Source organism: Gorilla gorilla, chromosome 1 (assembly GCF_029281585.2).
Source record: "Gorilla gorilla gorilla isolate KB3781 chromosome 1, NHGRI_mGorGor1-v2.1_pri, whole genome shotgun sequence".
Classification (NCBI taxonomy): Eukaryota; Metazoa; Chordata; class Mammalia; order Primates; family Hominidae; genus Gorilla; species Gorilla gorilla.
In genome coordinates this window covers 125,621,060-125,641,558 of record NC_073224.2, presented here as the reverse complement: position 1 = coordinate 125,641,558, position 20,499 = coordinate 125,621,060, and the positions used below count along the sequence as shown (strand labels likewise).

The 20,499-nt window shown below is 42.8% G+C and overlaps 1 protein-coding gene across 2 annotated transcripts in view; it reads left to right on the top strand.

The window, feature by feature from the left end:
- LOC129525330 (neuroblastoma breakpoint family member 1-like) overlaps positions 1–20,499 on the top strand; it is a 79,415-nt gene that overhangs the window by 29,745 nt on the left and 29,171 nt on the right. For both annotated transcript variants that reach the window (XM_063698343.1, XM_055355280.2), the window contains 7 exons: positions 6,470–6,729; positions 12,204–12,413; positions 14,198–14,303; positions 15,139–15,353; positions 16,409–16,481; positions 16,945–17,156; positions 18,521–18,730. In XM_063698343.1, the coding sequence (XP_063554413.1) occupies positions 6,564–6,729; positions 12,204–12,413; positions 14,198–14,303; positions 15,139–15,353; positions 16,409–16,481; positions 16,945–17,156; positions 18,521–18,730 (1,192 nt within the window). In that variant the 5' untranslated portion in view covers positions 6,470–6,563. The remainder of the gene's footprint in view (positions 1–6,469; positions 6,730–12,203; positions 12,414–14,197; positions 14,304–15,138; positions 15,354–16,408; positions 16,482–16,944; positions 17,157–18,520; positions 18,731–20,499) is intronic.

The following is a 20,499-nucleotide window of genomic DNA, read 5'->3' as shown; positions in this document are numbered from 1 at the left end:
TTCCATCTACTAGCTGTGAATTTTTTTTTTTTTTTTTTTGAGAGGGAGTCTCGCTCTGTCGCCCAGGCTGGAGTGCAGTGGCGCGATCTTGGCTCACTGCAACCTCCAACTTGTGGGTTCATGCCGTTCTCCTGCCTCAGCCTCTCGAGTAGCTGGGACTACAGGCGCCCGCTACCACGCCTGGCTAATTTTTTATATTTTTAGTAGAGACAGGGTTTCACTGTGTTAGCCAGGATGGTCTCGATCTCCTGACCTGGTGATCTGCCTACCTCGGCCTCCCGAAGTGCTGAGATTACAGGTGTGAGCCACCGCGCCCGGCCTAGCTGTAAAATCTTAATCTTTCTAAGCTTTGAGTTCCTCATATATAAAATAGAGATTATAATATAGCACTGGAGCGAGTAATACAAGAGACAATAGCTATCAAATGCTTAGCAAATATACAATACATAGTTAAGTACTTAGAAAATATGTTTTCAGTTACTTCGGGTATATACCTGGGAAGGGAGGCAGAAAATTTTGGTCATTCTTATTATTACTACTATTAAGCATAGAAGCACCACTAAAAAGGTGAAGAAGCCTGGACCTGGAAATAACCCTATACTGAGGAATACGCCAAACCATTGAATCCTGGAAAAAAGAAAACAAAAGGCCCACATCACTATCTTCAGATTCTTGAAGGGCTACGTGTAAGAGAAGCAGAAGGCTTGTTCTTTTTTGTTCTAGACGGTAGAGATAACCTGGAAATTGTAGAGAGACAAAGTTTGTTCTTTTCAAAGTTAAGACATAATTTATGTATCATAAAATTTACCCTTTTAAAGTGTTTAATTTAGTAGACTTTAGTATTTCCAGAGTTATGAGACCACCACCATTATCTAATTTCGAAACATTTTTATCACCCTGAAAGAAATTCTCTACTGCTTAGTAGTCACTGTCTATTTCCCTTTCTTTACAGCTCCTGGCAACACTAATCTACTTTCTATCTCTACGGATTTGCATATTCTGGACATTTCATATAAATGGAATTATATAATATGTGGCCTTTTGTGTGTGGCTTCTTTCACTTGGCATGTTTTCAAGGTTCATCCATGTTGTAGCATGTATCAGAATGTCATTCCTTTTCATGGCCACATATTTCATTTATGGATATACCACATTTTATTTATCTGTTCATCAGCTTATAGGCATTTGGGTTGTTTCTACTTTTTAGCTATTATGAATAATGCTGCTATGAACATTTTTATTATGTGGGCATATGTTTTCAGTTATCTCGGGTATATACCTAGGAAGGGAGGCAGAATTTGAAGAATTAAGAAAGAAAGAGCTTTCTCACAGTGGGATCCACCCACATTGAAGACTGTTCTTTTGTTGAAGTAGTCAGCCAGTAATTTCACTTAACAAATGCATAGTGTTTACTATGTGCTGGATAGTGTTCTAAGTGCTTTACCCTTATTTAAAAATCCTATGAAGTAGGCACTGTTATTACATCTCTTTTACAACAGGGAAGTTTAGTACCTTGCCCAAGATTACACATTGAGTAAATGGTGGAGTTGGGATTGAAATCCAGGTGGTCTGGTTCCAGAGTCTGTACTCTTAAGAGCAGCACAATAATAACTCCAAGCATTTATTAAATTCTCAAGATTTATCCGGCACCATGCCACATGCTTGTGTTCAAGCAGAGGCTGGTGATCATCTTTTAGAAATATTTTAGAAATGATTACTTAATTGGATAGAAATTAAATTTCTTGAATCTGAAGGTTCTGTTATTCCAAGGATGGCTGGAAATGGGGGAAAAGCCAGCAACAAGATGATGTCTGGCCTGAGGCTTTTAAGATGACCAGAATTTGTATCAAAAAGGAAACTGTGAACATGAATGATAAGTATTATAGGAATTCAGTTAACAAGTCTTGTCAGAATGTGGTAATAAATTAGATACAACTTAAAGAGATGAAGTTACTTTAAATTGTGTGTGGAAGCCTTAGAAAAATTGAATAATTAAAGTTTCTTGGGAAGATGATCTCCTTTTACAAATGTTTAGTTTCAAATAGTGGCAGCACATATTAGGATAGAGAGATGACTTCTAGAAAACTGAACATATGGGACTGGAACAGTGTATTTTGGAGTCAGTTACAGGAAGGAAGTTGTTTAAAACCAAGTGAACAACAACAGTAACAAATGCATTTGAGAGAAAGAGCAGTGCAGTCCAGACTTAAACATTAGGGTGGCCATAATAGATGGGGAAGAAGGAGAAATCAGCAATCCAGACTAAGACTTCACTGGGTTTTGAGTTAGACAGAGGGAGTCATAGAAGCCAAGGTAAAATGATTAAAACGGTGCATGGAGTGGTTAGCAATTCTCCCTATAGGAGAGAGAATTTCCTTATGAAGTTTCAGATGAGACCACTGAACTTGACTAGAGGAAAGTCATTGTTTTTAGAAAACAGTTTCTAAGCAATAATTAGAATTAAAGTTTTGTTGCAGAGGGATAAGTAAGAAGTAGATGGAAAAGAAAGAGAAATATCTGAAATTAGGCTACAGTCATAGAAGGTTAGCTGTGAAACAATAATTTGGAAAGGGAAATGGGACCTCATGAAAATGTGGGTTAAAAGAGACTTGTATATCTTCTAAGGTAAAAGTAAAGAACTAAGTTGATGTCCAGCCCTCTAAAACATTTTAAATAGAAATCAAACTTTTTTAATACAGTAGGTCTAGGGTCACATAAAGCAAATATGTGGTTCTGTACACGGGCTTTAGGAGAGTAAGTCTGTTGTACCTCATATGTAAGTATTATCCCATTTAGAGGAAAACCCTAAGTCTTTCTTTACAGTGGCTTAAAGGCCCCAATTGATCCACATCCCAGTTACAGCTCTCATCTATTTTCTGCTGCTCCAGATATTCTTGCTGTTTCTCAAACACGCTAGGGCTGCTCTCTGTGTTATGGCCTTTGCATTTGCTGTTCCCTTTCTCATGAATGTGTTTCCCTAAGATACCTGCATGATTACTCTCAGCTTATTTAGGTCTCAACTCGAGTATTGTCAGTGAAGGTCTTCTCTGATTTTCCTATTCTAAACTGAGATACTTCTCTTTGCTCACCCCACACCCTCATCCCCAGCTCCATTCCTTCCTGTTTAATTTTTTTTCACAGCACTTAACTCCATCTATTGTGCATCTTTTACTTAGTAATTTTGTTTTCGTCTTCCGCTATTAGAATGTAAACTCCAAGAGTGTAAGAATTTTTCTAGCACTGGAAAAATGCCTGGCACATAATAGGCATTTACTAATTGTTGTGTGAATGAATGATTATAAGTTTAATATTCTTTGTGGAAACTAATAAGGTTGATTTCCTATCAGAAACTGATCATTATTAATAAGCATATTGGATGGTATTTATAGAATTAGCCTTCATATGTTCTCTACTCAGAAGTTGGCAAACTTTTTCTGTAAAGTGCCAGAGAGTAATTATTTTTGCAGGCTTTGTGGTCTCATTACAGCTACTTGACTCTGTTGTTGTAGTGGAAAATCAGCCATAGACAATCTATAAATGAATGAGCATGGCTGTGTTCCAGTAAGACTATTAATGGACACTGAAATTTGAATTTTATATAATTTTGAAATGTCAGAAAATATCCTTCTTTTGTTCTTTTTTTCTAATCATTTAAAAATGTAAAAAACTATTCACAGGCCAAACAAAAACAGGCAGTGGTCCAAATTAGACTTGCAAACTGTACTTTGTCAATCTCTGGTTTTACTGATTTCTTAAATATATCTTAGGTTAAAACTTATTTTTCCATACTTGATAGGGAGCAACAATGTGAATTAAACTGTAGAAACAAATAATTCAGAAATACATCTGTTTAGCTTTAGAAACTTCCATTTTGCTTCATTTTTGTTTTCCTGGGAACCTTATATTTCCATTATATGTTTATGATGCTACCATTTAAATGACTTTGCATTCTCTTAGCATATGCCACATGATAGTGTTAGGGTGGTTTAATAGTTCAGGAGCAAAGCTGAGCAAAGCCCACCCACATTAAAAAATTTGCCATTATTTAGAAGGTGCATAATTCCCATATGGGAGAATGAAGAGTCATCTAATAATGCCCAGAGGGCTGCACTGTGAGTGAGAATTGTGTTGCAGTTTTTAACATTCATAACACATTTCTTGAATAAGCTGCAAATGCTTTTAATAATATATCTCAGAGTTAATTTTAGCTATGCTACATTGGCATTTTTTGCTCCTCCACTTCAAAAAACCAACACAAAAAACTATTCTCAAATCAAGCTGTGATTTGGATGGGGCATTGTATTTTCCTCAATAAGCACAAAGAAGAGAGAAAAGATGTTTTCACTTGGCAAAACTTTTTTTTTTGAGATGGAATCTCACTCTGTTGCCCAGGCTGGAGTGTAGTGGCACAATCTCGTCGGCTCACTGCAACCTCCGCCTCCCGGGTTCAAGCAATTCTCATGCCTCAGCCTCCCGAGTAGCTGGGATTACAAGCGTGCACCACCACCCTGGCTAATTTTTGTATTTTTAGTAGAGCCAGGGTTTCACCATGTTGGCCGGGCTATTCTCAAACTCCTGACCTCAGATGGTCCTCACACCTCAGCCTCCCAAAGTGCTGGAATTACAGGTGTGAGCCACTGTGCCCAGCCCACTTGCAAAACTTGTTAACATTTATAAGGTTTTTTACATACTTGATTTTGTTCAGTTCTTAGAATAATCTCATGATGTAGGTGACCTTATTAACTATTTACAATGTGAGAAAATGGATAGTCAGTGAAGATAAGTAACTTGTCCAAGGTCACAGCACCAGAACTCCAAACCAGACCTTCTGACCTTCTTGATACAGACTCCTCACAGTCACCTGCATGCCATCTTTGGTTTCAGTGCTATGAACTTTCTTCACTGCCTGTTGGTCTGTAGCTACACCTACTCATGAAGATGCCCAGAGCCTTAGCCGCTCCTTGCTCCGCCATGCTTATCTTATGCAGCTCTGGGAGGGGTGAAGAGGCTGTGGCCAGTTACCTCACTACCACTATAGCTATTCACCACCCTGTTTTCTCCTTTAGCCATTTTAGCTACTACACAATTCTTCTGGGCATTTTCTGTCTTAGTTCCCTAGTATCTGGCCTTCCTTCTTTTCTCAGTAACTGTGACCCCTGCTAGCTAGCCTTGCCAACCAATGGTTAATGAAAGGTCTTGGATATGACTGTCAAAGACAAAAGCACTCATGACCCCAATGTTTCAGGTCACAATGATTAGGAAAATCAGGACAACAAGGCTTGGGCACAGAAGAGCTGGTTTTTGAGAGGGGGATTTAGAGTTTGGTTTAAATGTGTAATCTTTGAGGTAATGGTGGAACAGCCTACTAGATTCAGTTTTCTAGTCCCTGAAAACTAAAACGAGGAATAAGTTGAATCACATATTTGGGGCACTAGCCAAATATATAGCAGCATTTATAGTTAGAATCAAAGTGTTTGTGTTTCTTAATTTAAATGCTTCTCAGAGATTCCATTTAAACAACTTCATTATGAAAATGGAGACTTACCATGCCTTTTTGATATTGTTCAGAGAAAATTGTCATAAATAATACACACAGTTTGAAATGGTTGTACATCTTATGAATCAAGGGGTGGCATGTAAAAAGGTTCCTCAGTGCCTCAATGTGGAAAATATCATAGAATGTTATTCTTCAGTTGATTCCTTCCTTCACTTTGGTGTTTATATGGTATCTTAGATATTTTATGTTATTTTAATTATATTTTGTGCCTTTTTATTTGGTTAAAAATGCCTACTACTTAAATATTAACAGATTTTTAAATATCCCTTTGAACTCTTCCCCATTCCTGTACCTCCTTTCCCTTTTTCCGTTGTAATGGCAGCCACCTGAACATAACCCAGAAAACTAGGTATCAGCCAATTGATGTTTCAGTGGAAATAAGAGAAAGAAGCACTTACTATTTCTCAATGCTTAATTGAGGAAAAGCACATGATATCTTACATATTTTAAATTGGAGGGGATAATAGGGTCAAGTTCATGCATTATATTGTGGCCATCTTAATCCTATCAAATGGCTTAGTCAAAATGAGAAAGTAAATGAATTTAAGCAGACAAGTACGAACAGTGCTCTAAAAAAGGTGCTGTTACACCATCCCAACCTGTACACACATGAAAAAAAGCTGGGGTGCATTTTGCGTTTGAATAAGGGTCATGTTGACTGGCCATGGCAGACCCTGCTAGACCATACACCTGATACTCTGTCACCTGCCAGGACTCAAAAGGACATGGGAGTATGTGGTTAAGTTCTCTAAGGACTCTTTCTTCTAAAGGGAAGCAGTTTTATAGGTGGTACTTGTAGGTCTGTTGATTCCCAATCTCATGCTTTCTTGATTGGACTGTATTGTTTTACTGTAATTTTTTGGACTTACAAGAAGTCAGGTGTTTTCATGGACTCTTCTCTTTTCCATACAGATGTCCAGAAGGCTTGTTGGGGGAATATTGTCAACATCGAGACCCCTGTGAGAAGAACCGCTGCCAGAATGGTGGGACTTGTGTGGCCCAGGCCATGCTGGGGAAAGCCACGTGCCGATGTGCCTCAGGGTTTACAGGAGAGGACTGCCAGTACTCGACATCTCATCCATGCTTTGTGTCTCGACCCTGCCTGAATGGCGGCACATGCCATATGCTCAGCCGGGATACCTATGAGTGCACCTGTCAAGTCGGGTTTACAGGTAACTAATGAGACCAAAGCCAGTGCTTTCCTACCTTCAGCAGATACCTTTATTTAGCATCTTTTAGATCATGGTGTCTGGCTCTTAAATGTCCCCCAGCTCTGGTGCACATTTAGCATTGTGATAAGGAACTGGGATGTTCCAGACAACTATCCCTAACTTCCTTTTAAGAGTTTCAGGGGGCAGAGAAAGAGAAAGAAAAAGGACCAAATACTTTGACTGCTTAAAGTATATATGTCAGGGCCAGGTGCGGTGGTGCACGCTTGCAATCCCAGCACTTTGGCAGGCCAAGGCAGGAAGATTACTTGAGGCTAGAGGTTTGAGACCAGCCTGGGAAACATAGCAAGACCCCATCTCTACAAAAAAACAAGAATAAAAATAAAACAAAATTAGTCGTGTGGTGGTGTGCACCTGTAGTCCTAACTACTTGGGAGGCTGAAGTGGAAGAATTGCTTGAGCCCAGGAGTTTGAGGCTGCAGTGAGCTATGATCGCACCACTGCACTCTAGCCTGGGTGACAGAGTGAGACCCTGTCTCAAAAAAAAAAAAAAAAAAATGTACACCAGGATGGGGAATCAGAGTTTACTTCACTAAAAGAAATAAGTACACTGTCACCAGAGGAAAAGTTGCTGATGTTATTGACTATTTGCTTTTAGAAATCTCCCTCCCTAGACATTCAGGGCACTGGCTTTTCTGGTTTTCTGAACCCTGTTCCTTTTGCTTCTTCATTACCTTGTTCTTATCCATTAAATGTCTGTGCTCCCTGGAGCACTGTTTTGCGCCCTCTTTTGAGCCACATCACAGCTCTCCCTAGGGAATTTCCCTGTCTGTATTCGCCTCCACTGCCACTGTCTTCATTAGCTTGCTGATGAATCTCACCATCATTCCCTTAGCTCCACCCAACCCTGACATTCAGGCTCATGTTTCTAGCTATCCTTTGTATGTTCTCCTTGGAGATATTCTACAGGTACTTTCAGCTCATCTTGTTGACAGAAATACGTAGCAACCATGTACATCCCAAATACCCACGCTAGAAACTCCCTGTCCCTTGTTCTGACCTCATTTCAACTGTCACCCAAGCCAACTTCTGAGTTGCCTTTCACCTGTCTATTCCTCCCATTTCCTCTGCTACCCTGTAGTTGAGGGCCATGTTATCTCTCACCTGGACTTCTGAAGTAGTTTCTGAATACGTTTTCTTGCCTTTATTCTCTCCCCATCTCATTCACCCATGATATTACTACATGTTTGATTATAAATACAAATATTCTAACAATCTCACCTGCTTACAATGTCTAATATTTTTTCATCATCCGCAGAATAAACTGCAAACTCTTTTACATGACTTCCATAGCTCTCTACAGCCTAGACTTTACATCTTTTTGTAGCCTGGCCTCCCCACAAGCATCTAGGCCTAGTCACACCAAATTCTCCTTATTTCCTGAAAATGTTGTACTTATTATTGCTTCCATACAGTTACACACCCTTTTGCCTGGAATGCCCTTTTCTACAACTGGTGATTGTCCAATGTTATTTAAAACTGTGTCTTAGTGACCCTTTCATGATTCCTTTAGGCAAATGGTCTCTAAGTTTTATTATTTTTATGTATCACATTTTGTTGTAATTTTTTTTTACACATATCTCACCTGAATAGATTGTGGGTTTTTCTAGGTGGGTCTGAGCTTTATTCAAAAGTGTTTATTAAATTAGATGAGAAAAGGAGGAACATTCTTCATTTTTTCTCCTGCTTTAAGCACTAAACCAAGAGTTCTATAAATGCAATAAGCAAAAAAGTGAAAAATGTACTCAGAAAACTATACTGTATCAGTTAGTGTAGAATACTGTTCTATTAATTTTTCATTGTATTAGGGTTCTCTAGAGGGATGGAACTAATGGAATATATATGTATGTATATATATTCCAACCCAAAGTGTCTTGGTGGCAATCTTAATATATATATATTGGCAATCTTTATATATATATAAAGGAGAGTTTGTTAAGTATTAATTCACATGATCACAAGGTCCCACAATAGGCTGTCTGCAGGCTGAGGAGCAAGGAGAGCCAGTCTGAGTTCCAAAACCGAAGAACTTGGGGTTCGATATTTGAGGGCAGGAAACATCCAGCACGGGAAAAAGATGTAGGCTGGGAGGCTAGGCCAGTCTCGCTTTTTCATGTTTTTCTGCCTGCTTTATATTTGCTGACAGATGATCAAATGGTGTCCATCCAGATTAAGGGTGGGCCTGCCTTCCCCAGCCCACTGACTCAAATGTTAATCTCCTTTGGCAACACCTTCACAGACACACCCAAGATCAATACTTTGTATCCTTCAATTCAATCAAGTTGACACACTCAGTTTTAACCACCACAAATCTACCCCTTGTCAACTTGAACCCATACACATCTCCTGAGATCACACATAATCTTCAAATAAAGACAATAATTAGGTCATAATTACACCTAATGTAGTACAACTATTCTTCGTACATCTGGAAACACACCAGTCCCCAACTGAAACACTCTTACATAAAGTTAACGATACTTAAATGCTGATGTGAAGTCAATAAATCTTATGTCACATGATAAAGGAGAAAGGAAATAAAATGAAGATATTTTCTTAGTACAAGTGTGTGCAAGCACAGACATGTTTTTAATAAAGGAAGGAGGAAATACTGAGGACAATTACAGTCCTCATTTCTGCAGCTGGTCACATGGTAGTAGCTGGTATTGATGAGTACCTTCTTCTACCCATTTTGTATTCCTTTTGCCTTCAGCAAACACCTCAGCAGGTTGTGTTTTTTTTTTTTTTCCTGATGGAGAGGCCCAAACCTTCATTCATCTAGGCGGGACCATTTGTAGTCCCGCCTGGATTGGGCTGTTGTAGTTGCCCATTGACCTTAATCACAGGGCATGGTAATGCTAAGAGACGCCCTAATGGATCTCCTGTATTCCATGAATACTCTTTCTTACCTCCGTTCTGGAGTAGTAGACTGATTTCATCTTGATAGCCTGGGTCTTGATAGCCTTGATGTCCCAGCCAACACTGTAACGCCTTTCTTAGCCTGTTTACTTAAAGGTAGGAACCCAAAGTGTCCTGGTGGCAATCTTAACTACCAGTTTAATGGAATTGTTGTTGTGTCTTCTGGTGGCAGCGTTCCTCCCTCTGGAACTAAGACCTCTAGGCCAGCAGAACTTAATGTTGCGGGAACAGGAAGCAAACATTTTGCTAGTGGATCACTAGGGGTGATGGTGAGTGGTACCACTTCCATTTCCACCCCTTGATTCCTGGACCTGTGAATCCTGGCTATGGGAGAAACAGTACCACATATTGGACGCTGATTCAGAGCATACACAGCCTTCTTGAGAACTTTGCCCCAACCCTGCAAAGTATTCTCACCTAGTTGGCATTGTAATTGTGACTGCAAAAGGCCATTCCACCGTTCTGCTTCAGGATGTTGGGGAACATGGTAAGACCAGTGAATTCCATGAGCATGAGCCCACTGCTGCACTTCTTTAGCCATAAAGTGAATGCCTTGGTCAGAGGCAATGCTGTGTGGAATACCATGACAGTGGATAAGGCATTCCATGAGTCCACGGATGGTAGTCTTGGCAGAACCATTGCATGCAGGATAGGCAAACCCATATCCAGAGTAAGTGTCTATTCCAGTAAGGACAAACATCTGCCCTTTTCACAATGGAAGAAGTCCAACATAATCAACCTGCCACCAAGTAGCTGGCTGATCACCCTGAGGAATAGTGCCATATCAAAGGCGCAGTGTTGGTTTCTGCTGCTGGCAAATTGGGCACTCTGCAGTGGCAGTAGCCAGGTCAGCTTTCCACCGAGTTTTTTCGTTTAGAAACTTGACAGATTTTCATTCTGACACAGAATGTCAGGTCTCCCAGACCCTAGAAAATACATTGACTTAAAGCCTTTGATACATCTCAAAGCAGTATCCTTACAGTGTCACTGGAAGATGGTGCGGGCTGCAGAGAGGGATGCTTTCAAATGGGATTAACCAGTCCTCCTTCCTTCCCTTCCACATGAATGCTGGGCAGCCCAGGGTCAACCCACTGCACCCTCAACTCAGGCAAGTCCAGCAGCCAATCTTAGGAGACCTGGGCTACAGAACAGTCTCTCAAGTTCCAGGCTCACAAAACCTAGGTGGGGATGAAAGCTGAGAAAGCGAAGGGGTGGTTCAGGGGATCACTCTTTCCTACTTGTTCCTCTCACCTCAAACTCACCTTCTACTGCACAGCAACACTGAGGATCGCCAACCAACCCTGACCATAACCTTGATCTTGCCATGTTCTGTTAGTGGAATGCAACCCAAAATCAATGGTGTTAGGTCATCTCAACAAAATATATATCAAACCATATTCCATAAGAACTGCTCGTGGCCCTGTTCTTTTCAGTATATGGGAAAACAAAATGGAAACAACAAAACAGCATCAGGTTTACAAAACTTCCCAAGATAGATGGTCACACATGTTTTCAGGAGACCTCTATATAAATGACTTGGATCACTTGATACCTTGAAAAGAGGTCTTGTGGCACTAGATTGACATCTATAAGTGACAAGTATAAAATGTAGTGCTCAGTGACATTAAAAAACAAATCAACCCACATAGAGGAAGAGCTTTGGACGTAGGGATGTCAAACTGGTCTAGAATGTAATGAAAACCCAAGAAGGTGCCCCAGTAAGAAAGAAGAAATCAGTCTAACAATGGGATGCAGCAGCAAGAATACTGGGACAGGAAAGAAAACATTTTAAAAAAATGAATTATTCATTCACTTTCTAGTGGATACAGAAAAAACTGCAGAAGACCCGGAGGATAGCAGGGCAGGCTAAAAGTTTGATATCTTACACCTGTGGAAAAGCCTTAAGCTCTGTTTTAACTGAGAGCAGGTGGGGTGACTTCATGACTACCATTAAGAAAATATAACCTGTTGGGAAACTGTTTCTGCCTTGATGATGTTGTACAGACAAGAGATAAACAGTGAGGAATATGCTTAGATGTATTGGGAAGGACACAGGTCTGTGGCATTGTCACAAGGGTACACGAATACTGAGAGTGAATGCTGAAGGAATGATCCCCATTGGTGGTGACCCTCAGGTGAGACTAGGGTGCCTGTGTTTCAGCAAAGCCTGGGCAATTGCAATGCAGGGCTCCTAAGATTCCATGACAACCCCACCTTCTAATTCTGTTATGGCAACTGCAGACGGTTACCTGGCACGCTGGCCACATTCTACCTCACTCTTATCAGAGTCTGAGCTACTGGCAGTGCTTTCAGCTCTGTGTTCAGGCACCTCGAACCTTGTTTTTGTGGTGAAGGATCCTAAAGTGCTGTGGGGAGTGATCACATTTTTCATAACAGTAAGTTAGGAATTTCAGTTACTGACATCCCTCAGTCCTGATTAAGCCTATTTGATTTCACCAGTTTTTAACTCATCATGTGTTTGCCTTTCTTCACCCCAGTCCCTGGCCCCACCTCTTGTGCCACAAACGTCAGCATGGTGGTATCAGCCAGCCCTTTGTCCAGCGAGAAGGCAGAGATGAACATTCTAGAAATCAATGAGAAATTGCGCCCCCAGCTGGCAGAGAAGAAACAGCAGTTCAGAAGCCTCCAAGAGAAATGTTTTGTAACTCAACTGGCCGGCTTCCTGGCCAACGGACAGAAGAAATACAGTAAGATCTATAGGCTCACCATCACGAAAGTGATGAATGATGTCCTGTCTTCTCTCTGAGACACTAAATGCTCTCTCCATCAAAAATAATTTCATCCTTCCTGTACTTCTAGGAAAACAGAAATGGGTATTTTAACATTTTGTTAAAGTTGGAAGACAGAGGTACCCTAAGTATTTAGCAACTTTCCATGTTTGCAATCAGGTGGGGGTGGGACTAGAGTTAAACTGCCATTTATTGATTTCTGACACAGGCACAGAATGACCTGTTTTCTCCAAGAGGCTCAATCGTGTTTTCAAGAATCCTCTCTGTACCATATAAGATCCTGCAGACAAATAACATCTAGTCTGTTGTTCTAAATGTCTGAGACTAGTGAACTTTTATTCAGTTCAAGTTTCTGTTGAGGCCCAACAGGCAAAGCTCTGTTCTAGTGACTCTGAGGGAAACTTGGTGATAGTAGCCAGTACCTGCTCTGAGGGGCTTCAAGAGGAGTCTACTCCTAATAGAACCTGTGCTGTCTATAAGTGACAGCATCAAGAGCAGGGAGTAGGGGCCGTGCATGGTGGCTCACTCCTGTAATCCCAGCACGTTGGGAGGCTGAGGCGGGCAGATCATGAGGTCAGGAGTTTGAGACCAGCCTGGGCAACATGGAGAAACCCCATCTCCACTAAAAATACAAAAAGTAGATGGGCGTGGTGGCAGGTGACTGTAATCACCCCTGCTCAGGAGGCTGAGGCAGGAGAATCCTTTGAACCCAGGAGGCTGAGGTTGCAGTGAGCCAAGATTTTGCCATTGCACTCCAGCCTGGGCGACAGGGCGAGACTGGTAAAAATAATAATAATAATAATAATGATAAATAAAAATAAGAATAAAAAGCAGAGAGTAGCTTGGTGAGAGTGAAGTCCTGCTTCCTGGGGCACAGAGTCTTGTTGCTAAAGAGGAAGAAAGATCGCACCCGAGAATGTGTGGAGATAGCAGTGCAGTGTACAGAGCAGGGACCGTGGGCCTGTCTCCTGGGCTCCATCCAAGTTGCTTGTCTTGTCTGTCCCTCAGTTTCCTCACCTGTTCAGAGGGTACTACAATAATACCTACCTCTGTAAATTGCTGCAGTGAATTACATGAGCTATTTCTTGTCAATCTCCTAGAACATTTATTGGCACACAGTAAACACTATCTATTAGTTCTTCATTCTGCTGTTTCTAAATTAACACACACTTTATTAGCATTTGGGCATATTTCCTTCATGGCCTTATGGTGTTATGTGTCACTCTTTATGCTTCAGATATGATTCTTAAAATCATAACTGAAGATATGATTTAAAAATCAAAGATTTTAAAAATCTTTCACATACTTGTCCTTGAAATTCCCAGTAAAAGGGAAACCATCAGTCCCATAGTCCTAGGGGCCTTCCCGACTGTACAAGAAATCACTACTTCATGCCCCAGGGCAGTGTTTTAGAGGAGAGGCTGCAAGGCTTGGGAAAGTGGCCCCGCATTCAGAGTCAGACCTCAGGGACTGTGAATTCTGACTCCACTTCGTTGTGGTTGAATCATCTTGTCAACTTCCTTGATGTGCCCTTGAGGTTCTCTTTCTTCATCTCTAAATTTTGGAGGATCAGATGCCAGAAAGTCAGGAGACTGAAGAGTAAAGATGTGGAAATCCCTGTCTAGACCCTGGTACTGGGGAGAGTTTTGTCCTTGGGATGGACCTGGCTCCTGCCCTGTAGGCAATGACCACAGCAGCATGTCCAGCCTTCCACTGAGGCAGGCGTGTCTGTCTTTTCTCAGAATACGAAGAGTGCGAAGACCTCATAAAATCTATGCTGAGGAATGAGCGACGACAGTTCAAGGAGGAGAAGCTTGCGGAGCAGCTCAAGCAAGCTGAGGAGCTCAGGTGAGGGGACCCCATGGGGGCAGGCAGGGGGGCAGGTGTGTAAATCTCTGAAGTACAACAGCTCGGTGGGGAGAAGTAAGAACGAAGCTGGGCCAGGGGAAGGGCAGGAATTGCCATGGCAGGCTCGCAACACACAAGTATTTATCAAGCAGAGAAGAGGTATAATAAAAATGTATGGGTTGCAGTTGTTTCTCAGAGCTTTGTTTTCTCTTTTTCAAACAAGTAATTGTTGATGTGAAATTTACATAACACAAAATTAACCAAAGGAGTGTGAACCACACAGCAGCATTCAGTATACTCGAAATGGTGTGCCGTCACCACCCCACTTACCCTTAGTGAGAATCACCTCCTGACTGACTGCGGCTTCTCATTCTTTCACTCAATCAATGTTGCCTTCTCGACCCTGTCATTCTTTTCTTCTTTCGTCTTTTCAATTCGCCCCATCTGCATCTGGCCTCATTTCTGTACATGGCTTTGTATCTAGTGGCCGCAAGATGCACCATGTGTATTTTCACATGGAAATGTCCATGGCCAGAGTGAGGAACTGAAAGGATGTCTTTTTGAAACGGAATTAGGAAGACACCTACTTTTGTTTACAGAAGGGAAAGATGAATGGAACATCATCGAGGATCTTGCAGGAGCCCTCTCTGATACAGAGGAAGCCTGTAAACCATTTTCTATTCTTTCTCTTGGCCACAGACATTCCTTTCAACATGTGCTGACCTTCTGCTTGAAGGTCTCCTTGAGGACATTGTCTCAGAAGTCTCTGTTGCAATATTTGAACGGGTCACTCAACTCTTTCTACTCTTAAATTTTCTCTACCGTCTCACCTTAGGCAATATAAAGTCCTGGTTCACTCTCAGGAACGAGAGCTGACCCAGTTAAAGGAGAAGTTACGGGAAGGGAGAGATGCCTCCCGCTCATTGAATGAGCATCTCCAGGCCCTCCTCACTCCGGATGAGCCGGACAAGTCCCAGGGGCAGGACCTCCAAGAACAGCTGGCTGAGGGGTGTAGACTGGCACAGCAACTTGTCCAAAAGCTCAGCCCAGGTAAGGTGGCCATAGGCCCTGATGACCCAAAACCCCAGGCTTATGAGAGGCTCCAGACCTCCATACTTTCACAATGACAGTTGTATCAGTGGGGTTTTTTTCTGCTACACCTATGTGGCCATGACATGACCAGGACTTCCTGGGTAAGAACGGAGATGGGAAACCCATGGGGTTGGAGGTCACAGTATTGCAAGTGTCCCTCCTTCCTTGATGGAAGGTGGTCTTTGGAGCAAGAGGCAGCATCTGTCTAGTTTTAAAGGACAGGAAGGAGGCTGTGATGGGAGGGCGCTTGTTGGAGTGAAAAGAGCTCTGGGCTAAGAATGAAGGTTCCCAGGCTGTCTTTTGGGCAATGTTCTTAGTAAGTGTCGGTGAGTGAGTGATTTATCTTTCCAGAGTTTCTCTCTCTCCATCTGCAAAGGCAGACAAATTGTCTCTTGCAAGGGTCTGAAGCATCCAAATATGGGAACACTTACGAATGCTTTTCAAAATGAGATGAAGCCCCTCTCCATGTGGTGTTGGAGAAGGCACTTGATGTGGGGGCATTTGGTGGTAGGAAGTGCTTCAGACTGGAGCACTCCCCATGGATAGAATGTCCCTGAATAACACAGCAAAAGCCACATGGAGGGCCTGTGCAGTCTCATGACGCATAGAGGACTGTGGGACAAGTTTGTCCTCTCCTAAGAGAAAGAATGAGGTTTGAAATGCGAACTGTGACAGGACACCAAGCCTGTTCCTGGGAATCAGATCTGTGGCAGGATGGGGGAGACAGCGGCCAAAGTCCAGAGAGAGGCTGCACAAGCCTCCAGTGATATGGGAAGCAAAAGGTCTTTTCAGTATTTGGCCACATCTTGATGGTGGCCCTCCACATCAGAAATGCATTGCCCGATGGATCAGGAAACCGTGCCAGGGCATTTTGTGAAAGATAAAACATGAGAGTTTCCAGTACAATGCTGAACCATACGTAGATGTTCATGTCTCTGTGCACGTTGGGCTGACTGACTGTGCTTGTGGAATGTGAAGTGGGAAATATCTGAACGAACATTTTGTATTTATAGAAAATGACGAAGATGAGGATGAAGATGTTCAAGTTGAGGAGGCTGAGAAGGTGCAGAAATCATCTCCCCCCAGGTAACACCGAATACTCAGGAGCAAGTAATGGGTGGTAACATATGAAAATGTCTAGGAGGCACACCCTCTCTGGCATCTATGGTGGGCCAAAAGCCCGCATCCCCTTGGCCACAGTATGTGAAATTGAACCCAGCTTAGACACAGGGTGCGGCAGCTGTCGTGTTTCTCTATGTGTGCCAAGTGTCATGTCTGTACCATACAGGGATAGCTGAGTCTTCATCCTCCTCAGCTCCTATCTGTCCAGTGCACTGAACACCAGCTGCTCTCTTCCTCTCTGGCTCCCATGGCAGCCATGCTCTGTTGCAGAGAGAAGAGGATTGCCTGTTCCCTCTTTAAGGGAACCTCCATTTTGCTTTCTGGGACCACTCTCTTAATGCCGCCTGTCAAAACCAGCTAGGACTCCCTGGGGTCCAATCCCTCTGTGTTTAATCTTCTGTCATCTCTGTCCCACCTGTCTCGTCAGGGAGGTGCAGAAGGCTGAAGAGAGCAAAGTCCCTGAGGACTCACTGGAGGAATGTGCCATCACTTGTTCAAATAGCCACGGCCCTTGTGACTCCAACCAGCCTCACAAGAACATCAAAATCACATTTGAGGAAGACGAAGTCAACTCAACTCTGGTTGTAGACAGAGAATCCTCTCATGATGAATGTCAGGATGCTCTAAACATTCTCCCAGGTAGCCTCTATTTTCCTTGCGTCTCATACCTCTGTCTAGGCTATGGAAGATCAATTCTGAGGACAGGCTGTATATACACATATTGTTATTGTTTTAGTCAGAAACTAGGATGGAGCTAGGTGCTGTGACTCACACATATAATCACAGCACTTTGGAAGGCCCAAGTGGGAGGATGACTTGAGTTCAGGAGTTGAAGACCAGCCTGGACAATATGGTGAAACCCATCTTTACAAAGAATACAAAAAATTAGGCAGGCATGGTGCTGCATGCCTATAGTCCCAACTGCTCAGGAGACTTAGGTGGGAGGATCGGCTGAGACGTTCCTCCCACCCTCGTTCACTCCTCTCAGGCTAGACTCTCTCTCCTTTTCATTGGCTTGTCTTAGCTATTAATAAGAAGTCTCGGCCTGGCGCGGTGGCTCACACATGTAATCCCAGCACTTTGGGAGGCCGGGGCGGGTGGATCACGAGGTCAGGAGATCGAGACCATCCTGGCTAACACGGTGAAGCCCCGTCTTTACTGAAAATACAAAAAAAAAAAAAAAAAAAAATTAGCTGGGCACGGTGGTGGGTGCCTGTAGTCCCAGCTACTCAGGAGGCTGAGGCAGGAGAATGGCATGAACCCAGGAACCGGAGCTTGCAGTGAGCCGAGATTGTGCCACTGCACTCCAGCCTGGGAGACAGAGCGAGACTCCATCTCAAAAAGAAAAAAAAAAAGTAAGTCTCTGACCAGGGGCGCTGGCTCACATCTTAATCCCAGCACTTTGGGAGGCTGAGGTAGGCGGAACACCTGAGGTCAGGAGTTCGAAACCAGCCTGTCCAAGATGGCGAAACCCCATCTCTACTAAAAATACAAAAATTAGCTGGCATGTTACTTGGCGCTTGTAATCCCAGATGCTTGGCAGGCTGAGGGATGAGAATCGCTTGAACCCGGGAGGCAGAGGTGGCAGTGAGCTGAGATTGTGCCTCTGCACTGCAGCCTGCGTGACAGAGTGAGACTCCGTCTCAAACAAAAAACAAAAAAACAAAAAAAGAAAAAAATTTAAAAAGCAAAATGAAATCTTTTGTGCTACACAGAAACATTGGCCACTGATGGGGTAAAAATCTCAGGGCCAAGCCTTGCTTTATAGAAACGTATAAGCAAGAAAAGTGTAGAAGTGTTTATATCTTGGTTTCAAGGTGACTGCATAGCTAAGACAAGTTGACTTAAAGGAGATCAAGACTGGAGATGACAAGAGTGAAACCAGGGAAACAACATCTTCAAATAAGTAGACAAGGCTGCCAGTGACATCCCTCAGTCCTGATTAAGCCTATTTGATTTCACCAGTTTTTAACTCATCATGTGTTTGCCTTTCTTCACCCCAGTCCCTGGCCCCACCTCTTGTGCCACAAACGTCAGCATGGTGGTATCAGCCAGCCCTTTGTCCAGCGAGAAGGCAGAGATGAACATTCTAGAAATCAATGAGAAATTGCGCCCCCAGCTGGCAGAGAAGAAACAGCAGTTCAGAAGCCTCCAAGAGAAATGTTTTGTAACTCAACTGGCCGGCTTCCTGGCCAACGGACAGAAGAAATACAGTAAGATCTATAGGCTCACCATCACGAAAGTGATGAATGATGTCCTGTCTTCTCTCTGAGACACTAAATGCTCTCTCCATCAAAAATAATTTCATCCTTCCTGTACTTCTAGGAAAACAGAAATGGGTATTTTAACATTTTGTTAAAGTTGGAAGACAGAGGTACCCTAAGTATTTAGCAACTTTCCATGTTTGCAATCAGGTGGGGGTGGGACTAGAGTTAAACTGCCATTTATTGATTTCTGACACAGGCACAGAATGACCTGTTTTCTCCAAGAGGCTCAATCGTGTTTTCAAGAATCCTCTCTGTACCATATAAGATCCTGCAGACAAATAACATCTAGTCTGTTGTTCTAAATGTCTGAGACTAGTGAACTTTTATTCAGTTCAAGTTTCTGTTGAGGCCCAACAGGCAAAGCTCTGTTCTAGTGACTCTGAGGGAAACTTGGTGATAGTAGCCAGTACCTGCTCTGAGGGGCTTCAAGAGGAGTCTACTCCTAATAGAACCTGTGCTGTCTATAAGTGACAGCATCAAGAGCAGGGAGTAGGGGCCGTGCATGGTGGCTCACTCCTGTAATCCCAGCACGTTGGGAGGCTGAGGCGGGCAGATCATGAGGTCAGGAGTTTGAGACCAGCCTGGGCAACATGGAGAAACCCCATCTCCACTAAAAATACAAAAAGTAGATGGGCGTGGTGGCAGGTGACTGTAATCACCCCTGCTCAGGAGGCTGAGGCAGGAGAATCCTTTGAACCCAGGAGGCTGAGGTTGCAGTGAGCCAAGATTTTGCCATTGCACTCCAGCCTGGGCGACAGGGCGAGACTGGTAAAAATAATAATAATAATAATAATGATAAATAAAAATAAGAATAAAAAGCAGAGAGTAGCTTGGTGAGAGTGAAGTCCTGCTTCCTGGGGCACAGAGTCTTGTTGCTAAAGAGGAAGAAAGATCGCACCCGAGAATGTGTGGAGATAGCAGTGCAGTGTACAGAGCAGGGACCGTGGGCCTGTCTCCTGGGCTCCATCCAAGTTGCTTGTCTTGTCTGTCCCTCAGTTTCCTCACCTGTTCAGAGGGTACTACAATAATACCTACCTCTGTAAATTGCTGCAGTGAATTACATGAGCTATTTCTTGTCAATCTCCTAGAACATTTATTGGCACACAGTAAACACTATCTATTAGTTCTTCATTCTGCTGTTTCTAAATTAACACACACTTTATTAGCATTTGGGCATATTTCCTTCATGGCCTTATGGTGTTATGTGTCACTCTTTATGCTTCAGATATGATTCTTAAAATCATAACTGAAGATATGATTTAAAAATCAAAGATTTTAAAAATCTTTCGCATACTTGTCCTTGAAATTCCCAGTAAAAGGGAAACCATCAGTCCCATAGTCCTAGGGGCCTTCCCGACTGTACAAGAAATCACTACTTCATGCCCCAGGGCAGTGTTTTAGAGGAGAGGCTGCAAGGCTTGGGAAAGTGGCCCCGCATTCAGAGTCAGACCTCAGGGACTGTGAATTCTGACTCCACTTCGTTGTGGTTGAATCATCTTGTCAACTTCCTTGATGTGCCCTTGAGGTTCTCTTTCTTCATCTCTAAATTTTGGAGGATCAGATGCCAGAAAGTCAGGAGACTGAAGAGTAAAGATGTGGAAATCCCTGTCTAGACCCTGGTACTGGGGAGAGTTTTGTCCTTGGGATGGACCTGGCTCCTGCCCTGTAGGCAATGACCACAGCAGCATGTCCAGCCTTCCACTGAGGCAGGCGTG